Source organism: Chelonia mydas, chromosome 1 (genome assembly GCF_015237465.2).
Source record: "Chelonia mydas isolate rCheMyd1 chromosome 1, rCheMyd1.pri.v2, whole genome shotgun sequence".
Classification (NCBI taxonomy): Eukaryota; Metazoa; Chordata; order Testudines; family Cheloniidae; genus Chelonia; species Chelonia mydas.
In genome coordinates, this window is record NC_057849.1 from 6,758,019 (window position 1) to 6,776,462 (window position 18,444).

The following is an 18,444-nucleotide window of genomic DNA, read 5'->3' on the forward strand; positions in this document are numbered from 1 at the left end:
TTATTTCATGAACACCCTGATTATTCTCGCACGAAGGTGTTTGCTTTTCACACTGTACACGATTGGGTTAACCAGAGGTGGGACCAGCAGGTAGACATAGCCCAGGAGAATCTGAAGCAAGTGAGAAGAGCTATAGCCGAATCTGTGTATCACAGACAAGCCAATTTCTGGAGCGAAGAACAGCAGGACAGCACACAGGTGGGAGACACAGGTGTTCAGGGCCCTAAGGCACTCCATGGGGGATGCGACGCTCAGCACTGTTTTAATGATCATCGCATAAGAGAGAAAGATAAGCAACAAATCCAACCCAATGGTTAAGAGTTTAACAGACAAGCCATAGATGCTGTTGACTGTGATGTCCGAACAAGCCATCTTCATGACCTCCTGGTGCAGGCAGTAGGAATGGGAGAGGACGTTGTCTCGACAGTATCGGAACTGTTTCAGGAGAAAGGGGAGTGGGAATATTAGGGCCATCCATCTTAGCACAAACACCAGTCCCATTTTGGCTATTCTCAGTGGAGTTAAGATGGAAGCATATCTCAGTGGGTTACAGATCGCAACAAAACGGTCAAAGGCCATCAGCAACAGCATGGAGGATTCAGTTAATGAAAGTGAGTGGATGAAGAAGACCTGGGCAAAACAGGCATCCAGGCTGATCTCCCTAGAGTTAAACAAGTATATGCCCAGTATCGTTGGCATGGTGGATAGTGATAAACCAAGGTCTGTGATGGCCAGCATGGAAAGGAAAATGTACATGGGTTCATGGAGGCTTGGATCAGTTTTTATAATGAACAGAATGACTGAATTTCCTACTATTGAAATAACATACATGAAGCAGAAGGAGATAGAGATCCAGAGATAGACATCTTCCTGCCCAGGTATTCCTGTGAGAAGGAACACTGCAAAGTTGAATTTAGTGTCATTGACAGATGACATAATATACCAGGCTGGTCTGAGGAGTTTTGAGCTTTCCTTCCTGAAAAGAAAAAGAACAGGAGTCTAGATAATATTTAATGAGACATCTTTCTGATCTCAATGGAAGACTAGAGACTCCCAGGAGCTGAAGAAGATCAGCAAAAATATTTTTTTGGATTTTCACCACCAAGAAGAAGATAGGCATTGCCAGATGGTATCAGACCTGTAGTCAATATAGCTGAGTATCCAGGGGCCAGTTCCAGATGCTTCAGAGGAAGCTCCAAGAAGCTCTGCAATAGTCAGCTATGACATAACTTGCTCCCAGGGAATGTTTTCCCCTGACACCCACTAATTAGAGACATATTTTGTGGTATAAATCAGGAAGGTTTAAAGCCCTTACAAGACCCTTTTAAAAACTCTCATTACTGTAATTGAATTTTCTGCTTAGCCATATGAACATCCCATCCCTCTTTGAATCTCTCTGAGTTCTTGGCCCCATTGATATCTTGTGGCTGGGAGTTCCACAGCCTACTTGAGCACTGTGTGATTTTACAATTATGACTTTACCACACATACAGTTTTTTGCCCTCCATGTCTGAGTGTGCCCCATTGTATCATGACGTATGTAAACACATGTCAAGTGCCTGGTGAAAACGGTCATTGTATTTGCCTGTCCTGCATAGAAGCTATTTAGAAACATGTTTCATTGCCTCATTATATACATTTTTTATTGCATCCACTCCTGAGAGTCCAAATTATGTCACTGCCTCTTTCCAGGATATTGGATAAATTCTCAGGTCCAGGTTCTGAATTCAGCAGCATTGACGTCAGTGGCCTCACTCGATATTTACATGTGTAAATTCAATCAGAACAGAGGTGTATTAACTTTCCCTTACCAACTGCTCCCGGTGATACAGTCTGAGTCCCCAAGGATCCCTTCAAGAGAAGCTGAAGTCAGCATTGACAAAATCTAGAAAGTTTGATCATCCTGCAGGCTTCTCTACCTCCTCACAGGACCTGCATCCTCTCCCCATGCAAGGGTCTATATATACCTGGCAAACACAGATAGTTACTTTAGCTTTGTGGGGGAGGGTGGGGTTAGCTTCACACATGGCTGAATAGTGCAAACACTAGGTTTTCATTAATATCTCGTTGAGTACGGAAGTTACTTCAGCCATGCTCTTGTAATAGGCGACGGGCAAAAATTACATACAACCACTATTGCATTCCCCTTTCCTGGATCTCAGCTCGACTCTTTGCTGAAACACAGACCAGCAGTTCTGTTCTCACAGGACTTTTTGGAAGGTATTCCACAGGTATTGCAGAGGCATTGTGTTCATGACCTTGAATGTAAGTGTTAGAAACAGCTTCTGGTCAGTTACCAGGAGACAGTATCATGCAACTGTTCACTGAACAAAAAGAGTTAATAACACAAACCCATTGCAAACGTATGTGGAGCACTTCTGAAATATGTTCTGAAGCAAAAGACATTAAGCTGTAAAGTTTCCATTGCTCCTTCCTGTAGAGATTCCAACAACTCTGCCGCTGGCTTTCAATATACACGCATGTCATGACAGTTTGATTGATAAAATTTGTCTTACCATGAAAAGTTTTGGCATAATATTTATACAGCTGTACTTTAGCACACACATGACAACCCATTCTTTCCCTCTGATCTTCTTTCAGAGGTGATTTCTCAGGTTGGAGTGGGACTTAAAATGTAGCATCTCTCATCTGGATTTCTTCAGAACCTGAACAGATTGCACATTTCAGCCCTCATTCAGTCACTTGTCAGCAAACAGAAGTCTAGTAACTCCTCTGTCCCTGGGTTAATAACTGACGGGTTCTCCTCGGGTTCTGTTCTGTCAGTCTGTAGCCTGTCTCCGGAGTGGTAACAGGCCTTGGGATCAGTATGAAAAATATTCATCCCCTGAGCTCTCACTCTCTAGTACAGAGTAACCCCAGTATGGTTAACAAGAAATAGATTTCAGAATCAGTTGCATGAGAATTCATTGAAATGGAACTTCGTTTCACACGTGAAAGTAGTCTTCTGGACGTTCTCACTCTGACTGTCTCTGTCCTGTATTCATAAAATACATACCACCAGGGAACGGTATTGGGACAGACAAGAAGCTGAGCTGCCCTAATGAATGTGTACGTTAAACACAGTTCTGGGGATGTTTGCTGTACTGCTCTATTGGGTTAACTATTGGAATGTTTATGTCATGGCTATATTAGGTTAATCCGATATGTCTGCTCTTAGTTTAATAAGAGGCTGCTGGAAAAAAAGGAGGAAGGAAAGTAATAGCACAAGAAAAGCCATCTCACAGTCTGTCCAGAAGTGGGGCAGCTGTTGCTGAGAAGCTCTTCAGACTGATTCTCACAGAGACTGCTGGAGAAGTCTGAAGGCCCTCGGCCTGCCTGGATCCCCATTAGAGTTTCAGGGCTTGGGGGTCCAGACAGTGTACAGACAGTTCTTTGAAAATCATCTTATTCTCCCATGTTACGCTTTCTTCCTACTGTTCAAATTGAACAGTATTTTGGTTCGGGAAGGCTGGCTGGTCACTTGTCTCACCACTAGTCACAGCCTCCCAGAGGGAAAAAGCACAGGTGCATAGCCCAGTCGGACCTGCTACGCAAGCACAGTCAACCCGCAGTGTGCTGTAGCCCAGGGCCCAGTCTGAGGGTGGTGCATTGCAGGATTCCACCCCAATAAAAGGCAGGTTATAAGGCCTGACATCTGGCACTCGGAGACCAGAGAGGGGGGCAGAGATGCCGGTAGCCCTGTAACTCTACAGGGCAGAGATTCTAGAGACCTCAGCCAATTAGAAAACAGAAATATGCCCCGTTGGATCTGTTACCACAGAACAATGCAGCTCTGAATTCCTGCCTTCACAATAAAGTCAGAGAATAAAATAATTGAAAATGCATTTGCTGATAAAATTTCCAGGAGCAAATAAACTTGAGGTGATTTGGGAACTAGTCACTGATATTCCATGGGGTCTCCTCTCTCTCAGCCCCTGGCAGGATCGGGCCCAGAGCCCATGGCACTGATAGAAAAGGGACCTCTTGAGAAATCCTGACTTGAGGCACTGGGGTTTTAACACTCTGAGTTCTCTTCAAATCTCAGATTTCTGGGTAGCCTGAATAACCCGCTGTGGAGCATGGGCAGATACAGGGGAGGGGTTCCCAAGCTGCCTAGTGTTCCCTGGCCTCCAGCTCCATCACTGAGTCACCCCAATCACCCAGCTGAGTCCTCTGACACTGCACAGAACATCTGCAAATGGAAACAGCTTGCAGCCTTTTCCCTTCACTTTGCATTTTAAAGATAGTGAAACCTGCCAACGTACCCAATTCCTGCTAGAAGGGGAGCCGCTGAGACCATAGGTCTTAACCCTACACGACAAGGAGTCATCAGAGAGGTTGCATGGGCAGCAGGCAGTATCTGTTCAGATAGGGAGGGAACTGCCTTTATGAAGCATGTTTGCACATTCCCTTGGGGCCACTTGGCCATCAGGGAACCTCAGCTGCTTGACTTAGTGTGCACCAGCTGTAACCCCCATCACGGCCAATGGCAAATTGCAGGAGGCCAAATCACAGGGGATGCGCAATGATGCTACCCAACTGGAGTGCAGCACCAGCCCAGCTGCAGGCTCTATTCCTGGAATCCGGGCTTGTCATCACTGTTCGTACGGTTCCGATTAGTCACATGGCTACCTCAGGGGCAGCCTACAGGTAATGATGATGCTGTCACAGCTGTGATCTTGCTGAAATAAAATAAAATATAATAATAATATGGGGCCTGATTACTCCCTGGCACCCCCCTTTCCTGCATTACAAACCCAGGGTGCAGGCCAGGGACTCCCTACAGGAAAAATTCCCTCGGATCATTCCAGGAGCGGGGTCCCTTCCCTTCTCCATGAAGAATGAAAAGAGGGACCCAGAATTCAGGGATCCCCAAAGTTATGCACAGATCTGAGTGATTTATTCTGAACAAGGCCCACCCACCCACAATTTCTCTGCCTCTACATCTTCTCTAGAACCTTCTCCAACTCCCGGCTAGAACAGGCTTATCAGAGATGTGCTACCAGGGCCTGTCAGAGTAGCCACTGCCCACAGGATCTGCTGAAATGGGGTTGTACAGGGTGGAGGTGGCTGCATACTGATGGGAGGGCTGGTTAGAGTAGCTGATGTGCACAATAACCCAGCCCTAGATCAGTCAGGAAGTTTCATACCCAAAGTGCAGCCAGATACTCCATCAGTGCAACCTTCATTTATGTTACAAGGAAGAGGCAGATGAAAAGCCTCCAATTATTCTTGGGGGTCCAGGTAGCTGCAGTTGGGCAGCATCATGGCAGCTATCCATTTTCTGCAGCAGCCCATCCATCAGTTGAACAACTGAGGAACATATGAAGGGCCATATTGGGTCAGACCAATGATCCATCTAGCCCAGTTTCCTGTCTTCTGACAGTGGCCAGTGCAGACACTTCAGTGGAGTGAACAAAACAGGGCAACTATCAAGTGATCCATCCCCTGTTGTCTGCTCCCTGCTTCTGGCAATCAGACATTTAGAGACACCCAGAGAATGGGGCTGAGTTCGAACCATCTTGGCTACTAGCTATTGTTGGACCTCTCCTCCATCAATTTATCTCATTTTTTGGGGACCAGTTATGCTTTTGGCCTTCACAACGTCCCTTGGCAATGAGTTCCGGAGGCTGCCTGTGTGTTGTGTGAAAAAATACATTCATTTTAAACCTTCTACCTATTAACTTCATTGGGTGACTCCTGGTTTTTGTGAAGAGGTAAATAACACTTTCTTATTCACTTTCTCCACACCACTCATAGTTTTATAGACCTCTATCATATCTCCCCTTGTTCATTTTTTTCCAAGCTGAAATGTCTCAGTTTGATTAATCTCTCCTCATATGGCAGCCGTTCCATATCCCTAATCATTTTTGTTCCCCTGTTCTGAACCTTTTCCAATTCCTTTTTTTTTAGATGGGGGGACCACATCAGAACACTTTATTCTAGATATGGACATACCTTGGAGTTATATAGAGGCAATATGATATTTTCTGTCTTACTATCTATCCCTTTCTTAATCATTCCCAACATTCTGTTTGCTTTTATGACTGCCGCTGCACATGGAGTGGATGTTTTCAGAGAACTGTCCACAATGACTCCAAGATCTCTTTCTTGAGTGGTAACAGCTACTTTAGATCCCATCATTTTCTATGTATAGTTGGGATTATGTTTTCCAAAGTGCATTACTTTGTATTTATCCACATTGAATTTCATCCACCGTTTTGTTTCCCAGTCACCCAGTTTTGTAAGATCCCTTTGTAACACTTTGTAATCTCCTTTGACTTAAGTATACTGAGTAGTTTTTTATCTGCAAATTTTGCCACCTCACTGTTTACCCCTTTTTCCAGATCATTTATAAATATGTTGAACAGCACTGGGCCCAGTGCACATCTCTGTGAGACACTATTAAACTCTTTCTCTTCTAAAAACTGATAATTTATTCCTACCTTATATTTCCAATCTTCTAACCAGTTACTGATCCATGAGAGAGCCTTCCTTCTTATCCCATGACTGCTTATTAAGACTCTTAAGAGCCTTTAGGGACCTTGCCAAAAGCGTTCTGTAAGTTCAAACACACTATATTTCTGAATCACCCTTGTCCAGACGCTTATTGACCCTTGAAAAGAAATTCTGTTCTTTACTATAGTTTCAACCAATTTGCCTGGTACAGAAGTTTGGCTTACTAGCCTATATTGTCAGGATCACCTCTAAAGCCTTTTAAAAATATCAGCATCACATTAGCTATGTGCCAGTCATCTTGTACAGAGCCTGTTTTAAGTGATGGGCTATATACCACAATTAGTATTTCTGCAATTTCACATTTGAGTTTTTTTTCGGAACTCATGGGTGATACCATATGGTCCTGGTGACTTTTTACTGTTTAATTGATCAGTTTGTTCTAAAACCTCCTTTATTGACACCTGGGAGAGTTCCTCAGATTTGTCACTGAAAAAGAATAGCTCAGGACTGAGAATCTCCCTCGCATCTTCTGCAGTGAAGACAGGTGCAAAGAATTCATTTAGCCTCTCTGCAACAGCCTTACCTCCCTTCTGTGCTTCTTTTGCACCTTGATCAATTAGTAATCCCACTGATTGTTTGGCAGGCTTACTGCTTCTGATGTACTTTGAAAAATATTTACTGTTAATTTTTTTTTACTTTTGCCCTTCAGATCTCTTGAACTTTGTACGCATTATCACCCAGCCCAGTTCAACAAGTATGAGTCACACCCTAAAACACTGGATTAAAATAATAAGTTTTTAAAATATGTAATGTGGGGTTCATTTTCATTTGGTTTCTGAGCCTTTGGGGTCACCTGATTCGGGGTTTCTAGCTTTTCTGCAACACACTTTTTAAAATAAACTCTTCTAAGAAAACTGAAATCTGAGATTCCTGTGTGGTCTCTTGACCCCAGACGTTGGGGCTTTCAGAAGGACAGGAAATAGTGCAATACTTCCTATAAAATCTCAGGAGTTGGTGCTGCTGGCCATATCTCAAGCGGAGCATCCACAAATGAAAACACTGAGGGTTAGTTAGTGGACATTTCTGGTCACACAGTCCATCAGTGGCAGAGATGCTGTGCTCCTCTGCATTGGGCTACAGAGTCCCCATTTGTAAGGATGAAGGTTACGCCACAGACTACCGGACATAACATGGATGGGCTAGCAAAGTCACTGGGTACTGGAGGCACAGCTCAGAGGATTTCCTCCTCTTTCTCAAGCATGAGACATGCACACACTGGCTAAGCAAGGCCATGAACATTTTAAATAGAAAATGGCATGACTCCAGCCCAGCTCCAGATGCCTGCTGCTAGCTCCACATTGGACACAAACAACCCCCTCCCCAGATCCAGTGACCCCCAAACTTGTTGATCTTGGAAATTTGGGTGCAAGGAGTGAGGTCAATCTCCAGTTCTACAGCGGCTCTCACTGCTCATGGAGTGGGTATGGGTGTCAGGATCAGACCAAGGGACAGCCCATCAGGGCTCTGTTCAGCCAGGCAACACTCTCCAGATCCTTCACTCTCTGAAAGCACGTCCCGATTCCCCCTCTTACTGCCGAGCTGCAGAAGGGGCCAAGAACTCCCTCTTCAAAAGGGTGCTGTGCTAATGACAAGCTTCATCTCCAAGGGGTGTTGGGAAGAGTTCACATTCTCCACCCAATGCACCAAATGGTCCTTATGGGGCTCACAGAGCTGAAATCTCTCTAAGGCACTTAGCTGTGGCCCCAATTATTGTAACATCCGAGCGCCTCGCAATCTGTAACATATTTATCAGTACAACACGCCGTGCAGTAGAGCCATGCTACTAACACCACTGATCAGATCTCAAGGATAGAAGGTACCACTGTGATCCTCTATTCTGACCCCCTGCATAGCACAGGCCAGAGACTTGCCCCCAAAATAACTCCTAGAGCAGAGCTGTTAGAACAACATCCTGTCTTGATTTAACAATTCTTGGTGATGGAGAATCTACCACGGCCTTTCATAAATTGTTCCAAAGGTTAACTACCCTCACTGTTAAAAAAAATACACCTTAGGGTATGTCTATGCTGGCAGAGTATTTCCGCTGAGCGTTTCATTGCTCGGGGGACGGGTAGCTCAGTGGTTTGAGCATTGGCCTGCTAAACCCAGGGTTGTGAGTTCAATCCTTGAGGGGGCCATTTAGGGATCTGGGACAAAAAATGGGGATTGGTCCTGCTTTGAGCAGGGGGTTGGACTAGATGATCTCCTGAGGTCCCTTCCAACCTTGATATTCTATGATAAGAAAGAACACACTGTTGTGTGTTCACACTGTCTTCCACTGGTGGCATAGCATGTTCAAACTTGCATTTCCAATGAAAGGAGTGCTCTGTGGGTAGCTATCCCATAGTGCGGCTCTCCCCCTTCTGCTGCTACGTCTTGCAGGAGAGCAGAGGGAATTGTGGCGCATCATGGGTGCAGGCTCAATGCCCCATAATGCATAGCTTTCTGTCCCAGCATGCCATGTGCTTCCATCTTCAGTTCAGGGCATTTTTCAATGTCCTTTGTTTTCTGCTTTCCCTGCCACATCTATCTGCAAGTGTGGATCCCACACTGCTCTCCACTGTTCTGCTCGCTCTCACTAACACTTCATGAGTGGCAGTGGAGCTATTCCTGAAATTACAAAGACAACAGCAGTCATGGGTGCCTGACATGGTGTCCGACATGGAAAGCAGCAACACTAGATTGCTTTTGGCATTCATGGAGGTGCTGAACATAGTGGAATGTCACTTTTGGGCTCAGGAAACTAGCAGTGAGTGGTGGAATCACATTGTTATGCAGTCTGGGATGACGCGCAGTGGCTGCAGAATTTCTGGATGTGGAAACCCACCTTCCTGGAACTGTGTGCTGAGCTCGCCATAGCCCTGCAGTGAAAGGACACCAGAGTGAGAGCTGTCCTCTCAGTGGAGAAGTGTGTGGCAATCGCAGTATGGAAGCTGGCGACTCCAGACTGCTACCAGTTGGTTGCCAACCAGTTTGGATTGGAGAAATTGACCACTGGGGCTGTGTTAATGCAAGTGTGCCAGGCCATTAATTGCATCCTACTGTGAAAGACATGACTCTTGGAAACAAGCATGACATTGTGGATGGCTTTGTGGGAATCAGTTTCCCCAACTGCAGAGGGTGATAGATGGCATGCATATTCCAATTCTGGCACCAGACTACCTTGCAATCAAGCACATCAGTCAGAAATGGTACTTTTCCATGGTTTTGCCGGTGCTTTTGGTTCACTGTGTGTGTTTCACGGAGATTAATGCACACTGGTCCGGAAAGATCCATGATGCACATATCTTTAGGAACATTGGCCTGTACAGAAAGCTGCAAGCAAGGACTTTCTTTCCAGATCAGAAGATCACCATAGGGAAAGTTGAAATGCTGGTAATGATCCTGGAAGACCTGGCATACCCTGTAATGCCATTGCTTATGAAGCCATACACGGGAAACTTGCATAGCAGGAAGGAGCGATTCAACAGCAGGCTGAGTAGATGCAGAATGATTTGTTGAATATGCATTTGGCTGATTAAAGGTACACTGGTGATGCCTTTATGGAAGGCTACACCTGAATGAGGAAAATATTCCCACAGTTATAGCTGTGTGTTGCACACTGCATAATATTTGTGAAGGGAAGGGAGGCAGGTTTATTCAGGGGTGGACTGCTGAGGCTGGATTCCTGGTTGCTGATTTTGAGCAGCCAGATACCAGGGCTATTAGAGGGGTGGAACATGGGGGAATAAGAATCAGGGATGCCTTGAGGCAACACTTCGAAGGTGAAAACAAGTAATGTTTGTTGCTATGCTTGAGACTGCAATGCTTAATTGCATTTCGTATGCTAGGAAGCAGTTGTGAATGTTAAGGCCTAGGATTCAATTTAAGGAATTATTAAAAGTGTCTGTTGAATTGCAGATGCCATGAGGTATCATAGCTTGTGTGGAAACAAATAAAGAAATTTACAATTGAAAAAAAATTGCTTTTATTTCCAAATAAATCACAACACCATACGCACACACATACACACTCTAATTTGAGGTGGGGGAGAGAAGGTACTGGGGGGCTTATTATCATAGGTGAGTGTAAGTCCAGTTTTCTTTTAAAAGCAGTCGGCCAAGATGTAGTGTGGAGGAAAGTGCAAAGTGCCAGAAAGTGGATAGGATGCACAGGGGAAGTTTCAGGAGTGCGCAGAAAAGAATTCATCTGCTGAAGAGGAGGGCAGGCACGCATCTGCTCAGTCTGGAGCATAAGGAGGAACTGCAGCATGTCAGTTTGGTGCTCCAAACGTTTATCAGCCTCTCTGTGGTGTCCCTATGGAACCCATAATTGTCTTTTCTGTCGCACTTCTCACTTTCCCTTTTCTGTCTCTGAGTACAGGAGCACCTCACGGAACATGCCTTCCTTCCTGAATCTCACGCATTTTCTTATCTGGTGGAGGTGCTCGGCTGCTGTGGGAGGATGGCTTTCTGTGGAGTTACAAGCAACAATTAACAGAAGCACTTTTGTTAGCTACACACAGAACATTGATACACTGCATTAAAATACATCACTGGTAACATACCTATCTCTTTCTCGGTGAGCAGGCAAGCACACATGAGCCAGAAGATCCCAGGAATTATGAGTGAACCTAGGGGCAGGGGTTTATTGCACAAAAGCAATGTGAAACGGTCACATGGAAATCATGGGGGATAACACTCTCAACTTGCTGACAAGGGGCCATCACTATGGAAGATATCTCACTCCAGAGGGTAAGCAGGGAAGCAAGGGTGCATCTGCTACACGCTTGTGGCTTCCGACCTATGCTGCTTTCCTGTGTGCAGTTTTGGTCCCTGCCCAAGTAATTGCAGAATGGTACGGGAAAGTGTCTCTCAGTGGGGCAATGAATAAAGCAACTCTGCCCAGGGACCTGTGGCAGAGGATTGACGAGTACCCCCAGAAAAGTTTCCTAGAGATCTCTGTGGAGGATTCCCATGAAATCTCAGAGTGTATCAACTCCCTGTTCTAAAGTACTGCTTACCTGTGTGGGGAAATGCCCAGCACACAGAAACAAGCCAGCCTTGTACATTTCTCTGCCCTCGACCTGCTTCAGAACTTCACAAAGCAAAACCACTTACCAGGGGTCTCCTCTCCTTCTTCTGACTCACCAGAGAGTGACTGCAGAGACTGGCTAGACACCTCCAGAGTAGAGAACAGCTCCACATCTTCCTCAGCTTCCACCTCTTCATCTATGACTTCCTCCTCTTGGCTAGGTCCACTTTCCACTGGGTCCAGAACCACCAAAGCATCAATGGGCTCTTGGAGTTGGAGGTGGAGTTGCCACCTATGATAGCACCCAACTCCCTATAAAAATGGCAGGCTTAGCACCGGAGCAAGGTTTTGCCTCCCTCGCCACACAGAAGGCGTGCCTTGGCTCCTTCATCTTTGCTCTGCACTGCATATCATATCACTGTCATATCCCTTTTCGCACAAGTTGTGTGCAGTCTGTCTCAAAGTATCAAAAACCCTATGGCTGGGGTGCAGCTGGGACTGGACACCCTCCTTTCCCCAAACACTGAACAGATCCAGTAGCTCAGGAGTGGTCCAAGAAGGAGATTGTTTGCTGAGTGGAGTTGCCATGGTCAGCTGGACAGATAAAATATGAGCTCTCCACACTGAGCAAACAGGAAGTGGGATTTCAAAATTCTTTATGGGGGAGAGGCATATAGTTGCTCACCTGGGGGCAGGGCAGCAGAGTTGAAACTGCTGACTGGAGTGGTCAGGATGGGCATTGTGGTACACCTTCCGGAGACCAATAACAGAGCTAATATCAAACACAGTGTTTACACTGGCAATATAGTGCTACAGCCTCAGAGCAAAAAGCCTTATGACTCTCCTCGGGGTGGGTTTAATTACAGAGATACAATTGAGGAGTTTCCGCACAAAAAATGGTTTTTCAGTGTTTACATGTCTGCTGTTTCAGCCACAAAAGCTGCCATTTGGCAAAAAAAATGTGTCAGTGTAGACCAGGCCTTAGTTCCAGTTTGAATTTGTTTAACTTCAGCTTTTACCCATTGGATTGTGCTATAATTTTCTCTGCTAAATTGAAGAGCCCATTGTTAAAAATTGGTTCCTCATGTAGTTATTTACAGACTGTGATCAAGTCACCCCTTAACCTTCTCTTCGTTAAGCTAAATAGACTGAACTCCTGGAGTCTATCACTCTAAGGCAGGTTTTATATCCCTTAATAATTCTCGTGGCTCTTCTCTGACCCATCTCCAATTTATCAACACCCTTCTTGAACTGTATACACCAGAAAAGGAAGCACTATTCTATTCCAGAAGTGCTCACAACAGTGCCAAATACAGGAGTTAAATAACCTCTCTGCTCCTACTCCAGATTCCCATGGTTGTACCTCCTGGATAGGCAATCATGTATAGTCCATTCCACTGTGTCATCAGTCCTTTGCCTTTGTTTACTCGGCCTTTTACCCATTCAATTCCAAAGAGACAATCCTGGGCAGGCCACCATTATCTAAGGAATACCATTTCCTCCAGTTCTTATCCATAGCAGTCCATCTGGTGTTGTTTCCTTATCTGCTGACTCTCCACTTTTTCCAAGGACACACAACAAAAATGTTTAATACAAAGAGAGTTCTGACCACTTGACCTTTAAGTTCTCACTTTGGTTTCCAAAATGCAGGTCAACACAGGTCATGCACTCATGTTCCAGACACACTCCAGCCACACTAGGCACCATGACCTGTAACATATTACATGGATATATAGGTTATATATAGATATATATAGATATAGATACACATACTCCAACAAGGAAGCTAGTTCCTCTGAGTCCCAGGCTAGCACTTTAACCCCTGAACCATCCTTCCTCTCTGGGGTTAGTGGCTGGGGATGGAGCAGCTGGCAGCTCAGCATGCTGAGATTACCAGAAACTCAGGGAATTAAACTCCTGTGATATCACTAAACAGGAACCCAACAGCAATTCCTTTTCCAGATGATGACACAAAGTCATGCTTCCCCCTGAACCTATTGAGGGAAAAATCCATTGGCCAGGGCACAGAGCAGAGTCATAGTGGACAAGCAACTCCACATGAGCTCCCATTGTGACATAAAATGGGCTAATGTGACCCATAGGGACATAGGCCTGGAAAGAACCTCCTGGGTCAATGAGCCCATTTCCCTGCTATGGCAGGTGACCCCCAGCATATCATCCGGTGCATAAACCTGTCAAGTTCCATCCTAAACCAGCTGTCTTGTTTTCCCCACACTGCTCCTGTTGGGCGGCTGTTCCATAATCCCCCTGCTTGGATGGTCAGAAACCTTCTTCTCCTTTCCAGCCTCAGTTTACTCCTGGCCAGTTTCTCCCCATTTGTTCTTTTGCCAACGCTGTCCTTTAGCTTCAAAAGCTCATCTGCCTCTCTGGTGTTTAACACACACCACTCCCCAATATACTTATAGAGCACTCAAATCCCTCCTCAGCCTGTATTCTGTTAGGCTAAACCAACCAAGCTCTTTTATTCTCCTCATAATACAGGTCCTCCATTGCCCTGACCATTCTAGGAGCTCTTCTCTGCACCTCCTCCAGTTTAAATTAATCTTTCTGGAATAGGAGTGACCAGAATTTTACACAGTTTGCCAGATGGGGTCTCATTGGTGCCTTGTACAAGGATATTAATATGTCCCTATCTCAACTGACACATTCTAGGATCTCATCTGCCTAGTTCACAGCCACAACACATTGGTGGCTCACAGTCATCCTGGGTGTTGCCTGTTTTAGGAGGTTAATATTATTAATTTTGATAGTATGGGTTATAGGTTCACCAATTAATCTCATCAGAAGATAATAAGGTTCTTGTCCAGAATCAGGCTACACAGAGTTTGCAAAGGACCCTTGGGAGTATGACAGGACACTCACACTGAGACAAATATCATCTTAAAAACTTTTATTGAGAAAAATGGAATAGTACTCAAATAGTAACTAAATGGTAAAATAATCAGAGTTACAAAGGAAGCACTATTATTCTAAAGATATATTATACACTATAAAGCTTTTGTTTAATATATATTCACACCCTTCCTTGCTAACTTGGTGGCACGAGACAAAGGTTCAGGTGCCTCAATTCTTGAGTGGAAGATACAGAGCTTAGGAGAAGGTAAAGCTAAGAGCTATTGAAGCTAACTTAGATTTTCACATAACTAACTGATTTAAAGCTTAAAAATTAAAATGAACAGACTAATAAACTCATAAATGAAGAACGAAGAAGCATGGAGCTTAGAAAACTTAGTAAATAAGCTCTGGAACTCAGAAGCTCAGAAGTGCAGAAAAACAAGTTCTCTCGGCAAGTTGGGTCACCCCTTCTTATAGAGCATGGGTGCTCGGGCCCTCCTTCTAGATCCAAATTTATTCTCCCCACCCACAAAAATGTTAGGGTGCACTTACTCCATAGGCTGGTATGTTTATATGTGGTGACATATGCATACATATTAATGACATTAGATCGTTCTAACATCCATTACTTTTGTTTTGAGTGGATCGTTATATTGGATGCAACTTGAACAAGTTGCTCCTCTGAATGCTGATTAGCACTCAACAAGGATAGATGCTGGCTAAGAGGAATTTGGATTGTCACAGTAAAACCAGGATATATGGTCTCTTTCCCCTGTAAACCAGATTCTTTCCACTCTTGCAGGGAATCTCAGAATTCTCTCACTCTTCGAGCTGGCTACAACACCGCATGTATGCTAAACGCTTATTACCAAGCAGGTCCGACAGGACACTTCAGTTTCTTCCCTTCAGGAGCTTGTGACCAGAACTATACAGTCACCTCCAGCCTCCTTAAAACAAAGAGGTTTATTAGCAAACAGCACAAAGCATTAGAGAAAACGGTTTTAAAATAACAGGCAGCTGTCACACGTCTACACTGATCGCTGCAACCTAAGTTAGACAGGCTTTGCTCTTGAGTTAGAGAACCAGAACTGGCCAAAGGTGCAGGAATCACGGGGCTTCCCAGAAGCCAGCTGTCACAGGAGGCTATAGTAGGCAGTCTTTTATAGACCAATGCCAGAGGTGTTGCTCTGTGGGACCCTGACACAGCCACATCCTTTTCTTTTACTCATACTCTCCCCATACTGCTTGATGGGGGTCAGCTTTGGTTCAGGCTTGCTGAGCCCCATGCATCTCCATTTCCCCTGGGGCCCCAGACCCTGCCCCATCTCTTCCCACTAGGCCCTACCCCCTTCTCCTCCACTTCTCCTGAGGCTCTGCACCCTGGCCAGTTCAGAACCAGCCCATGCTAAGAACTGTCTCAGAAGCCCAGGCTGCTGTGAGGAGCCTTAGACTCTCCACCATCCCTGGATTGAACATCATGGGAGGCGGGAACACAGGCTGGGGGCTTCTCTTGGGCCCCCAGCTCCTTGTCCAGGGTAGGCAGAGAGTCTGGAGCTCCTCACGGTTGCTCTAGCTCACTGGGCCGCTTTTACCATGGCCTGACACTGGCTTCTGTCCTGGAGATGGGGTGGAGCCTCGTATATTTGGGAGAAGCAAGGATGGGGTCTTGGGGAAAATGATGGGGCAGAAGAGAGGCAGGGGCGGGGTCACAGAGGGGACAGGGCTTCTATATAAGTCTCGCTTTTGTCTTTTGAATAGGTGGCCACCCTACACTGAATGGGCTGGGCTGGGATAGGAACTAGCTGTGCCTCTGTGGGGGAGCTGAGGACCATTTCCACCCCTGCAGCAAGGGAAACAGAGGGGAGGAGTAGGAGGGAATCTGGGATTGAGTCTCTTGCCAGGACTCCTGTGTGTCAGACACTCACTCACAATGCAGCTCTGCTCTGCCTTGGTGGGGAGTGAGCTCAGCATGTGTGCTGTATGCAGAGCCATCAACAGTTCTGCCACCATGGCTTCTCCTGGGGCTCTGGTGTTAATCATGTCTCTGACATGACTCAGTCACAAGCACTTGGCTGAGGGTGTGGGGGAAGGGTGGGTGTCTGTGCCCCTTGAATAGCCCCTGTCCACAGCTGGTGCAGCCCCCATGGATCACGCAGCTCCCAGAGTGCTCAGGAAGGGCCAGGATTGCGACTGCAGAACAGCCCTGCAGCTTTTTTCATGCCCCCTCAATGTTTAACCAGAGACGGGACAGAGACATGCCAGGTGTAATGGGAAACAACATCCACGTCCCTTCTCTTTATTGTCTGTATCGAGAGGAATTCTGAGGTTGGAGCAGCCACTGATATGGCTCTTTATAGGCCAGACTCCTATTGGTGCCCTGGCTCTCCACAAACATATTCAATTTTTAAATGCTGCTGCCTGCCTTGGTATCCTTCCCCCACTACACTGTCCTCGCTCACCAGTGGGTGGCGACAGACCCTATCCCACTACTCCAGGCCTTAGACCCCTTCAGAACCTCTCTCTACAGAGTGGAGATCAGTAGTTCATTTAATCTTGGATGTAAGGGCCCGAGATGGAATAGGCCCATGTTTTTCATGGGTCATGTCACCAGTTCTGGAGCCAAATGATGAACTCACCCTTCACTTGAAGAAGACCCTTATCCTTGCACGAAGGTGTTTGCTTTTCACACTGTACACAATTGGGTTCATCAGGGGTGGGACCAGCAAGTAGATATAGCCCAGGATAATCTGAAGCAAGTGAGAAGAGCTGTTCCCAAATCTGTGTATCACAGACAAGCCAATAGCTGGTATGTAGAAGAGCAGGACAGCCCAGAGGTGGGAGACGCAGGTGTTCAGCGCCCTGATGCACTCTTTGGGGGATGTTACACTCAGCACAGTTTTGAGGATCATCACATAGGAGAAAAAGATGAACAACGAGTCCAACCCCACCGATAAGAGTTTAATAGTGAAACCATAGATGCTGTTGACTGTGACATCAGAACAAGCCATCTTCATGACCTCCTGGTGCAGGCAGTAAGAATGGGAGAGGACATTGGCTTGACAGTATCGGAACCGTTTCAAGAGAAAGGGGAGTGGAGATATTAGGGCCACCGATCTTAGCACAAACAAAAGTCCCATCCTGTATATTCTAGGTGGGGTTAAGATGGAAGCATATCTCAGTGGGTTACAGATTGCAATGAAGCGGTCAAAGGCCATCAACAAAAGCACAGAAGATTCAATGTATGAAAATGAGTGGATGAAGAATAGCTGGGCAAAGCAGGCATCAAGGCTGATCTCCCTAGAGTTAAATAAGAATATTCCCAGTGTCGTCGGTATAGTTGATACTGATAAACCAAGGTCTGTGATGGCCAACATGGAAAGGAAAATGTACATGGGCTCATGGAGGCTTGGATCTGTTTTTATAATGAACAGAATGACTGAATTTCCTACTATCGAAATAACGTACATTAAGCAGAAAGGGACAGAGATCCAGGGATAGACATCTTCCTGCCCAGGCATCCCAGTGAGAAGGAACACTGCAGATCTGAATTTGGTGTAATTGTCAGCTGACATAATGTACTGGGCAGGTCCGAAGAGTTTTGAACTTTCCTTCCTGAAAGGAAAAAGAACAGGAGAGTAGATTATATTTAGCGAGACATCTTTCTGCTCTCAGTGCAAGTCTAGAGACTCCCAGGAGCTCAATGAAGATCAGCAAAAGGAGGTGCTGTAGTCATTATGAATAGGTTGGAATATGAAGAAGAGGCTGTTAGACACCACATTCTACAGGCCATTACCCTCTGACCCCACTGAGGATTACCAAAAGAAACTACACGGTCGTGGAAAATTAACCACGAGTTGTGTTTGGATCAGAACAAAACTGAGGTTCCTGTATTCAAGCATGCGCATACAGGGAGAGTCAGCTGGAGCTGCTCTGGCGTAAACAGAAAATACAGGAGCTTATATTGCTGAAAACCTCAATTTGTCAAACCCAATGCCTTCAACAGCATTTTTCTTATTTGGCATATGGTGCAAGCTTTAACAGTAGCCTTGGGGGGGG

General features: G+C 45.6%; 2 protein-coding genes across 2 annotated transcripts; both read right to left on the minus strand.

The window, feature by feature from the left end:
* On the minus strand, positions 1 to 969 carry LOC102934148 (olfactory receptor 51G2-like). The gene has a single exon (XM_027833176.3). It carries the CDS (start codon positions 934 to 936, stop codon positions 1 to 3), a length of 936 nt encoding a protein of 311 aa, XP_027688977.2. The 5' UTR covers positions 937 to 969.
* A 16,058-nt stretch (positions 970 to 17,027) lies between these two features.
* On the minus strand, positions 17,028 to 17,993 carry LOC102933915 (olfactory receptor 51G2-like). The gene has a single exon (XM_007071010.4). The coding sequence runs from the start codon at positions 17,958 to 17,960 to the stop codon at positions 17,028 to 17,030; it is 933 nt and encodes a 310-aa protein (XP_007071072.2). The 5' UTR covers positions 17,961 to 17,993.
* Positions 17,994 to 18,444: the final 451 nt, after the last annotated feature.